At 57.4% G+C, this 11300-nt stretch overlaps 5 protein-coding genes across 5 annotated transcripts in view; 3 read left to right on the top strand and 2 right to left on the bottom strand.

Annotated features, from left to right (window-relative positions):
• VDBG_08320 (pre-mRNA-splicing factor CWC26) overlaps positions 1-478 on the top strand; it is a gene marked incomplete at both ends in the record, with an annotated part of 1076 nt that extends 598 nt beyond the window's left edge. The window contains one exon of the mRNA XM_003001229.1: positions 62-478. Coding sequence (XP_003001275.1) covers positions 62-478 — 417 coding nt within the window. The remainder of the gene's footprint in view (positions 1-61) is intronic.
• A 278-nt stretch (positions 479-756) lies between these two features.
• On the bottom strand, positions 757-2974 carry VDBG_08319 (transcription initiation factor IIF subunit alpha; the record flags this gene model as incomplete). Its single annotated transcript, XM_003001228.1, has 2 exons — positions 757-1494; positions 1547-2974. 2 exons carry the CDS (start codon positions 2972-2974, stop codon positions 757-759), a joined length of 2166 nt encoding a protein of 721 aa, XP_003001274.1.
• A 1444-nt stretch (positions 2975-4418) lies between these two features.
• VDBG_08318 (caffeine-induced death protein) lies at positions 4419-7658 on the top strand (the record flags this gene model as incomplete). The annotated part of the gene is made up of 1 exon (XM_003001227.1): positions 4419-7658. One exon carries the CDS (start codon positions 4419-4421, stop codon positions 7656-7658), a length of 3240 nt encoding a protein of 1079 aa, XP_003001273.1.
• A 1012-nt stretch (positions 7659-8670) lies between these two features.
• Positions 8671-10161, bottom strand: VDBG_08317 (ribose-phosphate pyrophosphokinase; the record flags this gene model as incomplete). The annotated part of the gene is made up of 3 exons (XM_003001226.1): positions 8671-9632; positions 9704-9851; positions 10051-10161. 3 exons carry the CDS (start codon positions 10159-10161, stop codon positions 8671-8673), a joined length of 1221 nt encoding a protein of 406 aa, XP_003001272.1.
• Positions 10162-10628: 467 nt separating this feature from the next.
• On the top strand, positions 10629-10838 carry VDBG_08316 (conserved hypothetical protein; the record flags this gene model as incomplete). The annotated part of the gene is made up of 1 exon (XM_003001225.1): positions 10629-10838. One exon carries the CDS (start codon positions 10629-10631, stop codon positions 10836-10838), a length of 210 nt encoding a protein of 69 aa, XP_003001271.1.
• Positions 10839-11300: the final 462 nt, after the last annotated feature.

Raw genomic sequence — 11300 nt, 5'->3', positions numbered from 1 at the left:
CGACGGGGCGACGGGTCGACGTGTCGATGAGGCGGGCTGAGCGCGGCGGGCGGCGGCCGAGGCCGAGGAGCTCGAAAAGGAGCGGCAGGCTAAGATTTCGCCAAAGGGCGATGTGCAGGGCGCGGCGGCCAAGGCACGGCCCGAGGCGCTCGAAGATGCCAAGACTATGGCGTTCGCGCGGGGCGCCGATGACGAGGACATGAACCGCGAGATGAAGGGAAAAGAGAGGTGGAACGATCCCATGGCGCAGTTCATGCAAACGGATACGGCGACAACGACGACGGGCGGCAAGGGGAAGAAGGGGAAGAACAGACCCGTCTATACCGGCGGCGCACCGCCCAATCGGTACGGCATCAGACCTGGCTATCGGTGGGATGGTGTTGATAGGAGTAATGGATTTGAGGGCGAACGTTTCAAGGCGATCAACCGACGAGAAAGGAACAAAGGGCTGGACTACTCGTGGCAGATGGATGAGTAAGGACGGTTGGATTTATTCTCATAATACCCAATTGTGTTGCGCTACGCAGCACTCTGATTCAATATTAACAGCTTGTGCTGTGATCTAGTGCCCATCGTCTTTTCTGAATAAACCTTCTTGGTATCTACGTTTGGGTACCTAAGGAAAGCAAGTGGTACATAAAGACAACCGAGACGCCAGAGATCGTTCCCATGTGAACAAATCTCATTAGTCTCGCTTCGGAGCGGCTCCTTCTTTTGGGCGCAGCAGCTTGTCCCTGCCAAATACAGCCACATCCTTCACGATGTTGATCCATCCAGCTTTGGATGTCTGGCCTGGTCCATCACCAATGCGTTCGTTGAAGCGTCTGTTGAGTTCTTTTGACGATATGCCCTGCGGCGGCAGCGCTGCGAAGACCTCCCAGGGTTCAATGGGCCCGGATCGGGAGGGTGAGCCGGCACGCGGATTCGGGCTCGTCGGCGATGCACCTGCGTTGTCTTGTCAGCTTGGTCCATACTTTCTTCAAGAGGTCTTAACGTACTGCCTGCTGCGCCTGCAGGGGCTGGGCTGCCAGCACGCGAGCCAGTGGGCGTGCTCCTGGCGCCCGTACCAAGAAGTTTGATCTTCTTCTTCCTCTGCTGGCCATCGGACATCTCTCCACCGGTGGCTTCGCCGTCGCTCATCGAGCTCATTCCAACCTTGTGTTTGTGGCCCGATGGCAGAGGTGTCCCTGAGCGGCTTACCTGGACAGAGCTTCCGTTCTTCTTGAGCTTCTTCTTCCTCAGCGTCGACTCTGTTTCACTAGATTCCGATAGGTTCGGCGAGCCAGGACGCTTCAGTGACTTGCCCTTTCGGGCAGCATCGGCTTCCTTCTGCTTGCCAGAAGGCGTCAGTGTGCCCTTCGAGTTTGCGTCCTTGTCCTTGGCACCATTGGCGTCCTGACTCTGCGCAGAAGGATCCTGGCTAGAGGCCTTGTCTTCGTCCTTCTTAGCCTCATCCTCTCCGTCCTTGCTCTCGTCATCCGAATCCTCTTCATCCTGGAAAGCCTGTTAGTATGCTGGTCATCACATGTTGAGGACCTGGTCTTACTGAGGGACCGAAGTAACGGTTGCCGTCTTCATCGTCCGAGTCCTTCTTGTAGATGGTTTCCTTTTCTCGCTTGACCAATGCTTTGTTGATGGTCTTGCCTTCCCTCTTCCTGCTCTCCTCGAGAAGCCGGGTCTCGAGCTCTTCCTGGTCCACCTTACCCTCGTCGCCCTCTCCGAACACGTTGGCGCCGAGCTGCTCGCGCTTGATGCGCTCGGCCGACTCCTTCTGATCTTCGTCGTTGTCGGGCTCAAAGTTGGGCGCCTCGTCGTCGTCTTGGAATTCATCGCCCTCGAAATCAATTTCGTCATGGTCCATCTTTTCCGACTTGGATACGCCCCTGAATGTCGAACTCTCCGTCTTGATACGCGACGGTCCGTTCTTGAACTTTCTCCAATCCTCGAGGTCTTTCTGTCCTGCCTTCTTCTCTTGCGCCTGCATGTGCCACCGAGACACGCCTGATTGCTGCTTCATCAAGGCCTCGGCCTCTTCGATTCTCATCGTGGTGAAATTCGGCTTGGGCTGGAATTTATACCATTTCTCAAGCGGGGTCATGGCAAACTTGCCGTCTGTCGTGGCCACGAGACAAACTGTCGTCTCCGACAGAGGGGCGACGTATGAACCAACCCACACGTGCTTTCCGTCGGCGTCCTCAATGTGCCAGGGCAGCGCTTCCTCATAACGCAGCGATTGCTGCTTGCGTTCCTTCTCCGACCGGGGTGCGCGGTGAAACTGCACACCGCGGTCCTCCTGCTTCGGCTGCTTGGTACGCGTACTGGCATTGGGGTCCTTGATCGCCGGCGCACTCTTGGCAGCCTCCATGGCCTTCCAGGCATCCTTCTCGGCCTTGAGCTGCGCAATCCTCTCGGCCTCTTTCTCGTCCTCTGGGTTGGGCTCAGGTTCGGGCTCTTCCTCCTCGGGCTTCACCTCTCGTCCAGCAGCGGGCTGTCTTGGGTCGCGACGCTGAAGGGTCACAGGTCGCGTGAAATCGTTTTGGTCCGTGGGATCAATGTGTAGCTTCTCCTTCTCGATGCGAGATGACGAGAACCTCATGACGTGGTGACGGGTGCCTTCCATCAGGGCACGCTTGGTCGTGACAATCTTCCACTCGCGACCGCCTGGCGGCAGCGGCTCCGTCCAACCCCCGTTCGCCGCCGTTTTGGTTCGGTTGTTTGTGATGCGAGCCAGGAGGCCAGCGGTGTGGACCTCGGGCCTCAGCGCCGCAGAGGGAGGTGTCGCGCGACTCGAGGAAGCGGCGCCCGCACCTTGCGGCCGCGGAGCATTGGGTTTGGGCTGCGGTCGTCTACGCGCGACGAGAGGATCGCCTTTGGCTCGTCGCTTGATAGGGGGCGGTCGCGGCTGCTGCCCGGTCGGGTTGGGTTTCTGGTCCTGGGCCTGGCCGTTGGGCAGACCAGAGGGTGGCGCGCTCATCTTGGCGAGTGCGCGGGCCTTGAGTTGGTTGTGAATAAAGTCAGGTAAAGTATATTTGAAGCTTCGAGATGCACGAGGGCACAGGTCGTCGGCATAAACACACGGGCGAGTGCTTGAAGTTGTTGGTTTCAACAAGATGTCCGGAAGGCGTCGCGTGTAGTCTGGCGCTGGGCAGCGTCGGCGTCGCTCGAGCCGGGAACCTGAGTTACTGAATCAAGATAGAAAGAGCGACAAACAATGCCGAATCCAGTTCCTTTGATACACAAGTCGTCAAAGGATAGGTGGATGAAATGAGGGTGGAGGGACAAAGACGCTGATGGCGAAATTGGAAGCAGCTGTCGTTGACCTGGAGGGGAGGCGATCCTGCCTTGTCAGTACCTCTCAGCCTGGGGCGGCCTGTGCTGCCTGAGCGAAAGAAGGTCAGTTGGGTGGAGGCCGAGGTGGAGACCTCTGCTCGTGGTGTGAGGATACAAGTGCACTGTGCAGAGCCCCAAGCAAGTTGACTGCAATGTATACTTTACGGCTTGGAATCCAATCACAGCTGCTGGCTTGAAGCTCCCTTGTCAGGTGTCGTCATAAGGCTGCCACCGTTGTATCACTGATACTACTCACAGTCACCTCGTGGCAAGTTAGTAGCGTAGTTAAGGTAGTTCCCCATACTTTTCTTTCAAAAATGGAGAGAAACTTCAACGCGCAAGTTCAACTGCCCTCAATTGGCGAATTGATCTTGAGAGTGCTTGAGGCGGTTCATTCCATGCATCGACCCCTAGGCACAAGTTGAAGGTCGGTACGGCAAGGCACGAGAAGCTCTCGCCTCTCAATTGCGGGGGGGAAAGCTCGAATGCATAAAAAAAAACGCACTGTATTTACGCCCTGTAGCGGCGTGCCCCCTCCTTCTTGCCCATTGACAGGAGGGCCGGCAAGGCTGTCAAGCCATGGGTTCCACACTGTATTTCATATCCGACCCCATTTTGCGCCTTCCCTGATTGCTTAACCTGCTCGTGTACGACTAGTCTCACAAGCAAAACAACCTGACTACGGCCCATCATTAGGTCGTGATTTGTTTCCAGGTTGCACTTATCCGGCTACTGAGGATCGTTGGAAACCATCGTCTTCGTCATCCCGCCTTCATTACCGAGCGATCAAGGGAAGGACACCCGTGTCTCGCGCAACCATTCGACCCACTCTGAAGAAACAGACAAAAAGGGCGCTCGCGAGCCACTTCCTGATCACCATCGAATCCCCGTGATCCTTCACCAAGGCCATCATTCCCTTACCTATGCATCTGATCCTTGGATGATTAACTTCACCAGGGGAAACCGTGCTCATCAGTATCAGTCCTAGCTATCCTTGACCTGAGTCTTCACAGGCTCTCGCTAAGAAGATACCTTTCTCACTGGATCGGCTGACCTGGAGCATTGACCAACGGACCCCCCAACCGGCCATGGCTCATTATCAACCTTCGAGCCAGGGTCAAGACCCCGAACTCGAGACCAGACTGAGAGGGTTAATCCTGACGAACACGCCTGGAAGCAATGGCAACAGTATCTCTCACAGGGACCTTCTCGAAGGCTCAACAGATGATGCTCCCACTCCTTCTTCCCAGCAGTCACCCACCTCCCCCAAGATGACGAGGAAGCGGCCGAACCAGGCTCAGCGTCGGCAAATGAATGCCCAAATGACTATTCCTGTCGACACGAGGCCCACTGCGCCGGTGCCTCCTCGTAATTATGGTCAGAATCAAGGGTTCGCTGCCCACCACAATGAACAGGGCTACCGTCAGGGGCCACCACGCCAGCCATACACGCAACGCTCTGGTGGCAGTGCTGGCCAGTGGGCAGGGCCACAACACCACCATCAAAATCAGCACCAGCATCAGCACGGCCAGGGACAGGGTCACTTCCAGGGACGAGGACAGCGATATGGAGCCCATCAGTACCAGTCACACTCCTATCAGGACCACGGCCCCTCCGGCCCGAGTGCGCCTCCCGGCTTCCGCCAAGACGGCAATGTACCGCGTGGCGCCCAGCGCTCTCACGGACTGTACAACCCTCACGGAAACCATCACGCCGCACCTCTGTCGCCTGAAGAGCTCGCTCAGCAGTCGGCTTATCTTGATGGCCTAAGCGAGACGCTGGTCGCGGGCGCAGAGATTGAGCGAGACGACATCATGGAGAAAGAGTCATTCCGCATCAGGATTCAAGAGATCTGTCGACAGGTCATTGTGCAGCACGAAGAGCAGACAAATGGCAGAACTGGGTTTCCAGCCTCGTCAATAGGATTGGAATGCTTCGGCAGCCTTTCCTCAGGCTTCGCTACGAAAGCGTCAGATATGGACCTCGGGCTCATCTCGCCACTCTCTGTGCCCCAGCCTGACGGCGCTGACTCGGTGATCCCTCGCCTCGTCGAGAAGGCTTTCCTCGATGCCGGCCTGGGAGCGCGTCTCCTGACTAGAACACGAGTGCCTATCATCAAACTCTGCAGCAAGCCCTCAGATTCGCTTCTCTTAGGTCTACTAGAGGAACGAGACAAGTGGGAAAGGGGCATCGACAACGACCCTCTTGGAGCAGCCGAGGCCGAGGATGGTGATGAACCTGTCCAGGACCAAGATGAAGAGCAGCAGCCCAAGACTCCTACGGTTGCGGCCCAGTCACAGCTTGCTGCGTCAACAGGCGACCCGAATGCTGCCCCGAAGCCCTCCGTGGACCAGCCACAGAGCTTGAAGCTCCGTCAGACTGAGAAACAGAATCTCACCTCTTACTATAACAATGCCAAACGTGCCTTGAGACGCCTCAATGGACGTGACATTACCCTGTCAAACCATACTACTTTTTCAAGAGAAGACTTTGAAATCCTGACGCGGGTCTGCGAGGCCTTTGTCGAAGGCCTCTACGATCAGACACTCAAGGCCAGGCTCCAGGGCTACCAATCGCTCCTCTTCCGTCGCCACAATGACGACGAGTGCTCACACTCGCTGCTGGGTGTCTTCACGCAAGTGGAAGGCGAAATGCTTGCCATGGGTTGGGAGCATCGTACGACACAGGAGAAGTCTGCCGATGCCGAAAAGGCTGCGGAAGTGTGTGTACTCGGTTGGAAGAAGTTGCAGAATCAGCCGGTGGCTGGAAGTGATCCCCTCCAGCATGCCAAGCATCTACAGCTGTATCTGCATAGACTCAAGAAGCTCAACTCGGTTCAGCTCGTCACGCTGCAGCAGACCCAATTCGAGTCAGCGAGTGATTACCACGAGCGTGTTACGAAACTCGTCGTAAACTTGCGCCCTGCAGCCTTGCTTGCCGAGAAGGGCGAAGATTTGTTCCAAGAGCTCGTCATCAAGCACTACGTTGAAGGCATTTGGTCTTTTGAGGTACAAAAGCAAGTTGGCGATTTTGTTGCTGCTATATCAGGCCCCATCAGCCTTGGAACCGTGGCACGTCGCCACAAAAGTCTGCAACTGGCGTTTGAGTTTGATCGAGCCCTTGAGCACCACGCATACGACAGCCGTCTTGAGCCTGTGATCAAGCAATACGTTGCACTACTCCGCGGCGACACGAACCAGCCAGGCGACGCGAGCACGCTTGCCCTAGCGGCACCCGAGTCTCAGCAGGTCCTCCAGGTCATCCTCGCGCTATCCGACCCTTCGAAACTGACAGCCAACCAACCACGCGATCGGTACCGCGATAACCTCGAGTTCCCCAAGTCGGGCGTCGGCGTCCAGTGCGATATCAACTTTGCCGCCCATCTTGCGCTCCAGAACACCCTCCTGCTCCGCTGCTACTCTCACACGGACCCGCGCGTGCGCACGCTCGTGCTCTTCGTCAAGCACTGGGCCAAGTCTCGCGCTATCAACACCCCCTACCGCGGCACCCTCAGCAGCTACGGGTACGTGCTTATGATGCTGCACTACCTCGTCAATGTCGTCGAGCCCTTTGTCTGCCCAAACCTGCAGCACCTCGGTCCGCCGCCACCGCCGCAGGATCCTTCCACTTACCCGGACGCCGACGGCCTCATCTGCCGTGGCCGCTTCGTGGGCTTCTGGCGCGACGAGGCCGAAATTCAGCGCCTCGCGCGCGCACGCCAGCTCAACGGCAATGACCACTCGGTCGGCCGCCTGCTGCGCGGCTTCTTCGAGTACTACGCCCACACGGGCACCCTGTCGACCAACCCCAAGGCACGCGGCTTCGACTGGGGTCGCGATGTTCTGAGCCTGCGCACCCCGCGCGGCCTGCTCAGTAAACAGACCAAGGGCTGGACGGGCGCCAAGACGGTACTCGAGAACGTGCCGTCCCCAGCCGGCGCGCCCACTGCCGCCAACGCCAACGCCAACGCCGCCGAGGCCAAGCCCGTCGAGGTCAAGGAGGTCCGGCACCGCTACCTGTTTGCCATTGAGGACCCCTTTGAGCTGGACCATAACGTCGCGCGGACGGTCACGCATAATGGAATCGTCGCGATCCGGGACGAATTCCGGCGCGCGTGGCGGCTCATTCGCGCTGCCGGCAAGGGGAACCTCGGTGGAGGTGGGGGCGGTGCTGCTGCTGCTGGGGACGCGGAGAGCGAGGAGCTCCTTCAGGATGTTAAGACTGTTCGCAAGGAGAGCGACGCCGGCGAGTTCCGCAGTTTGCTGGCCGAGATACACGGCGTGGAGAGGGCGGAGCTGGAGACGTTGGCCGCGGCCATCCCATCGTGATCAAGATCGTTGTGGCATGTAGGCCGTGTGGTTTTCCAGGTTGAATTTGTCACATGAGGGAAGGCGGGCATGTTGTGTTGGAAGTCAACGGTTGTATTATGGCTTTGGGTGATAACTTTGAAGATAAGTATCCTGGCTAAACTCAATGAAGGCATGTTCCCCTCGAAGAACTCATCATGCAGCTCATTGGTAGAGTGAAGTCAAAACGGTCAAGAACACAACAAGTCACGTCACACAAATAAGCAGAAAATGTCCGAACTACTCTCGCCCCCCTGCCCATCGACTAAACAGCGTAATAAAGCCGATGTGCAAAAAGGGGGGCCCTCGAGGTCGAAGAGTTGATCTTCCAACGTTCCGTTCAGGACCCGTTCTGCATGAACTGGGCCCCGGCTCTCCGAAGAAAGCAACCGCTGGGTGTGGCATGCGCCAAGGTGGGGAAAGCACACAAGAGAAAGAGAAAGAGGGAAGGATGGAGACGAGGCATCACACATCCCGTGCAACAAAAAAGCAGATGGTATCATCATTGCTCTAGAGCTCTGCCTTTTTTGTCTGTCTCGTCGTAAAACGCATGACAGAAAAGGGGGCTCGAAATCATGCCGTTGCCGTACGCCTCGCTAGATGCCGCCTAGAAAATTTTCAAAGTCAAACGAACCCCGTATTCCAGCCATACCTGTCAAGACTTTCTTCGCGCAAGCCGAAAGGCTCCTCAGTTCAGGATGTGCTGGTAGAGGGGCGAAATGGATTCGCCATAATGGTTGCGGCGAATGGCCTCGGCGAGGAGGAAAGACAGGTCGAGGACGACGAGCTTGCTGATGTTCTTGACACGTTCCTCTTTGGATAGGGGAGCTTTTGGTCACAACTATCGTGTCGATGGACTCGCAAGCCCTGCATCTGCTCGAGGCAGTCCCCCCCAAAAGACACATGGGTTGGGGATGCAAGTACACCTTCTTGGCTTGGCCTTCTTTGACGGACGTCTTGGCCGGCAGCCAATCCCGAAGCCGGGCCTTGTCGATCATGTCATCAACGATGAAGGCGGTGCGGTTCCACGTCCCGACCAGTGGATCATTGCTCGACTTGGGTCCTTGAGAGTGCTTCCTCCTCGTCCGATTCGGCCTCGGCGTCGCCGGAACCGCCCAGCGCATGAGGCGCGGGCTCGCCGTGGTTGGAGGATGGGCGAAGAAGGACGAGGCATGCGACATGTCATGGGATCGGGCTCCTCGCGGGAGCTGCCACCAGCGGTCGACGTTGCGGGCGACGGATAGTCGTCATCAACAATATGACCCTGGACGAGGCGACCCTGCGTCACTTCATATGCTGGGCCGTCATCGTACTGCGCATCGCTCTCGTCTTCGTCCTGCTGCTGACCAGACGAGTTCTTCGTCGGCGTGGTGGGACGAACCACGCGGTTGACGTCCGCGGTGCGGAGCGGCGGGCCGTTCGAGCGCTGCGGGGAGCCCTGTGTGTTTGCGCGGACTCGGTTTCGTCTGACGTTTTGAGGTTCGGACGCAGCTGGCTCCTCAAGAGCCTCAGTCTTGGCCTCGGCAGGTTTACTTGTCGCAGAAGACTCGAGCACAGGCTCGCGGTTGAAGCTGTGGAGGTGACCCATGATGACACTAGCCGACATGTTGGCGCCCCGGTGCTTCTTCTTCTCGGTCGTGACCATGCCGAAATTGAGCTTCAAGGCGTCAGCGAGCGATGTCACTCGCTTCGTTCCACCGGCGTTCTTCGACACGACAACAGCCTCCTTCCAATTGGCGACGTTGTGACGGATCCAGCGAGCAATGAGGGGCTCGGCATGCAGATTGTCGACGGGGCACTTGAAGAAGCCCTGCATCTGAGTTGCGTGCAGATCGACGGTGATGACATGCTTGATACCAGCCATGGTCAACAGATTGGCGAGCATGCGCGCTGTGATGGCACCGCGGTGGGACTTCTTCTTGGACTGGCGACTGTAAGGGAAGTAGGGAAGAACAGCTAGCGAGGGAGGAGGGTCAATGGTCTGGATCGCCAACGAGTCAGAACCGGGTCAAGGAGGAAGGGCCTACCTGTGACCTTGTTTGCCGAGCCGCCCTTGCATGCAGAGATCATGATGAGCAGCTCCATGATCGTATCGTTGACCTTGGGACTGCCAGACTGAACGATAAAGACGTCCTTCTCTCGCACGCTGGTGAGGATGCGTACCCTGGTCTCGCCCTTGGTGGATGGTTAGTCTCAAGCGAGAAGCCGTGACAACTCGGAAAAGCAGACTCCAACGGACAAGCGTTCGAGGGGATTTCCCTGGCGCAGGAAAGGCAGGCAGGACAGGGCAGTCAAGTGAAGGCCCAGCCCAGGCCAACTCAAGCCAGTCCGCTCACGCTCCGGCTCGACTTTGACTCAGGAACAGCCAGCTTACATTGGAAAATTGGGTGAGCTCCGCCTCGGCGGGCTGCATGCCCAGGTTCTCGCAAATCTGACCTGTGAGCGCTGGGCAAGAGCTGCCCGCGAAGATCAACGTGCTACGCATCGTGAATTGAGTTCGGGCGTCGTGGTGATGGCGGAGGGCCTGGAGGAGGTTGAAGGAGGGGAGCTCCGAAGCGAGGAGGGACGAAAACAAATTTTGAGAGCTGTGACGAGAAGAGAAGAGAAGGAAGGGTCCGGGTGGGGAGGCCGTGTCCGGGAAGGAGCGAGCAGACTGTGCTATGGCTTCTGACGTCAAAAGGAGGGTGTCGAAGTTTATGCGCACTGTGGTAATGATGGGTGCTTCCTCCCGGCTTCATGCATGGGATGCTCCTCTATAGATACATATTGCTATAGAGTGAATTAGACTCAATCTGCATCAAGACACCATCCAGACCATGATCTCTGCCTCTCATCATGAGAATGAGTCCTGCATAGCTCTCCATGCTTGGAGCTTCTACTTTTCTCATAGATCCCATGGATAAATTTTGATGATTATTCACCATTACATCTCCTTGTCATCAGCCTCGTGAGATGGGAATCCCCCATCTCTTCACCCATCTCGGGCCATATGGTGTTGACACTCTTCTCACCGGCATCAAGATCATCATTGATGGTCCCTCCTTTGCCTATCACATCCACAGTCTGTGCTCAAGCAACAGAGCTGGCCAGGTTTCCCACAAGCTTCTGTGCGATGCCGCCATAAGCTGGCTGGATGCCCTGTCCAAGGGCTCCAAAGTGTAAGCCCCTTTTGTATCCTAATTCTTCGCCCTTCGCAACGCATACACGCTTCGTGGTCCTGTGCTGACTCGTTCAGGACGGCCATCTACTTTGACGGCTACCTTCCCGCCTCCAAACACCCCGTGCGCCTTGATCGCCTTCTCAAGTCTTCAACCCGCCTGCAGAACCTCCACAGCAGCAACCCCAAAACCTGCCCCTCTCACCTGCTGTCCGAGTCAAACGAGCTCATCCCGGCACCCTTTCCCACAACCTACGCGCGTCGCGAACCGCCTCACCACCCTCCTTTCCTCGTTCCCGCCATCCTCGAACGCTTGCGCCTCTCGGAGAAGTACGCACCCCTCATCCGCCTCGTCCCGGGCGAAGCAGACGCCTACTGCGCCGACCATGCCCTCCACCACGGCGGCTGCGTCTTGACCTTCGACTCGGAACCTCCTCGTCCACGACCTCGGTTTCCCGCGGCGCCCT

The sequence above is a fragment of the Verticillium alfalfae genome, genomic scaffold (assembly GCF_000150825.1).
Source record: "Verticillium alfalfae VaMs.102 supercont1.12 genomic scaffold, whole genome shotgun sequence".
NCBI lineage: Eukaryota > Fungi > Ascomycota > Sordariomycetes > Glomerellales > Plectosphaerellaceae > Verticillium > Verticillium alfalfae.
Note: the sequence above shows the minus strand (reverse complement) of the source record. Positions and strands in the feature narration are given on the sequence as shown.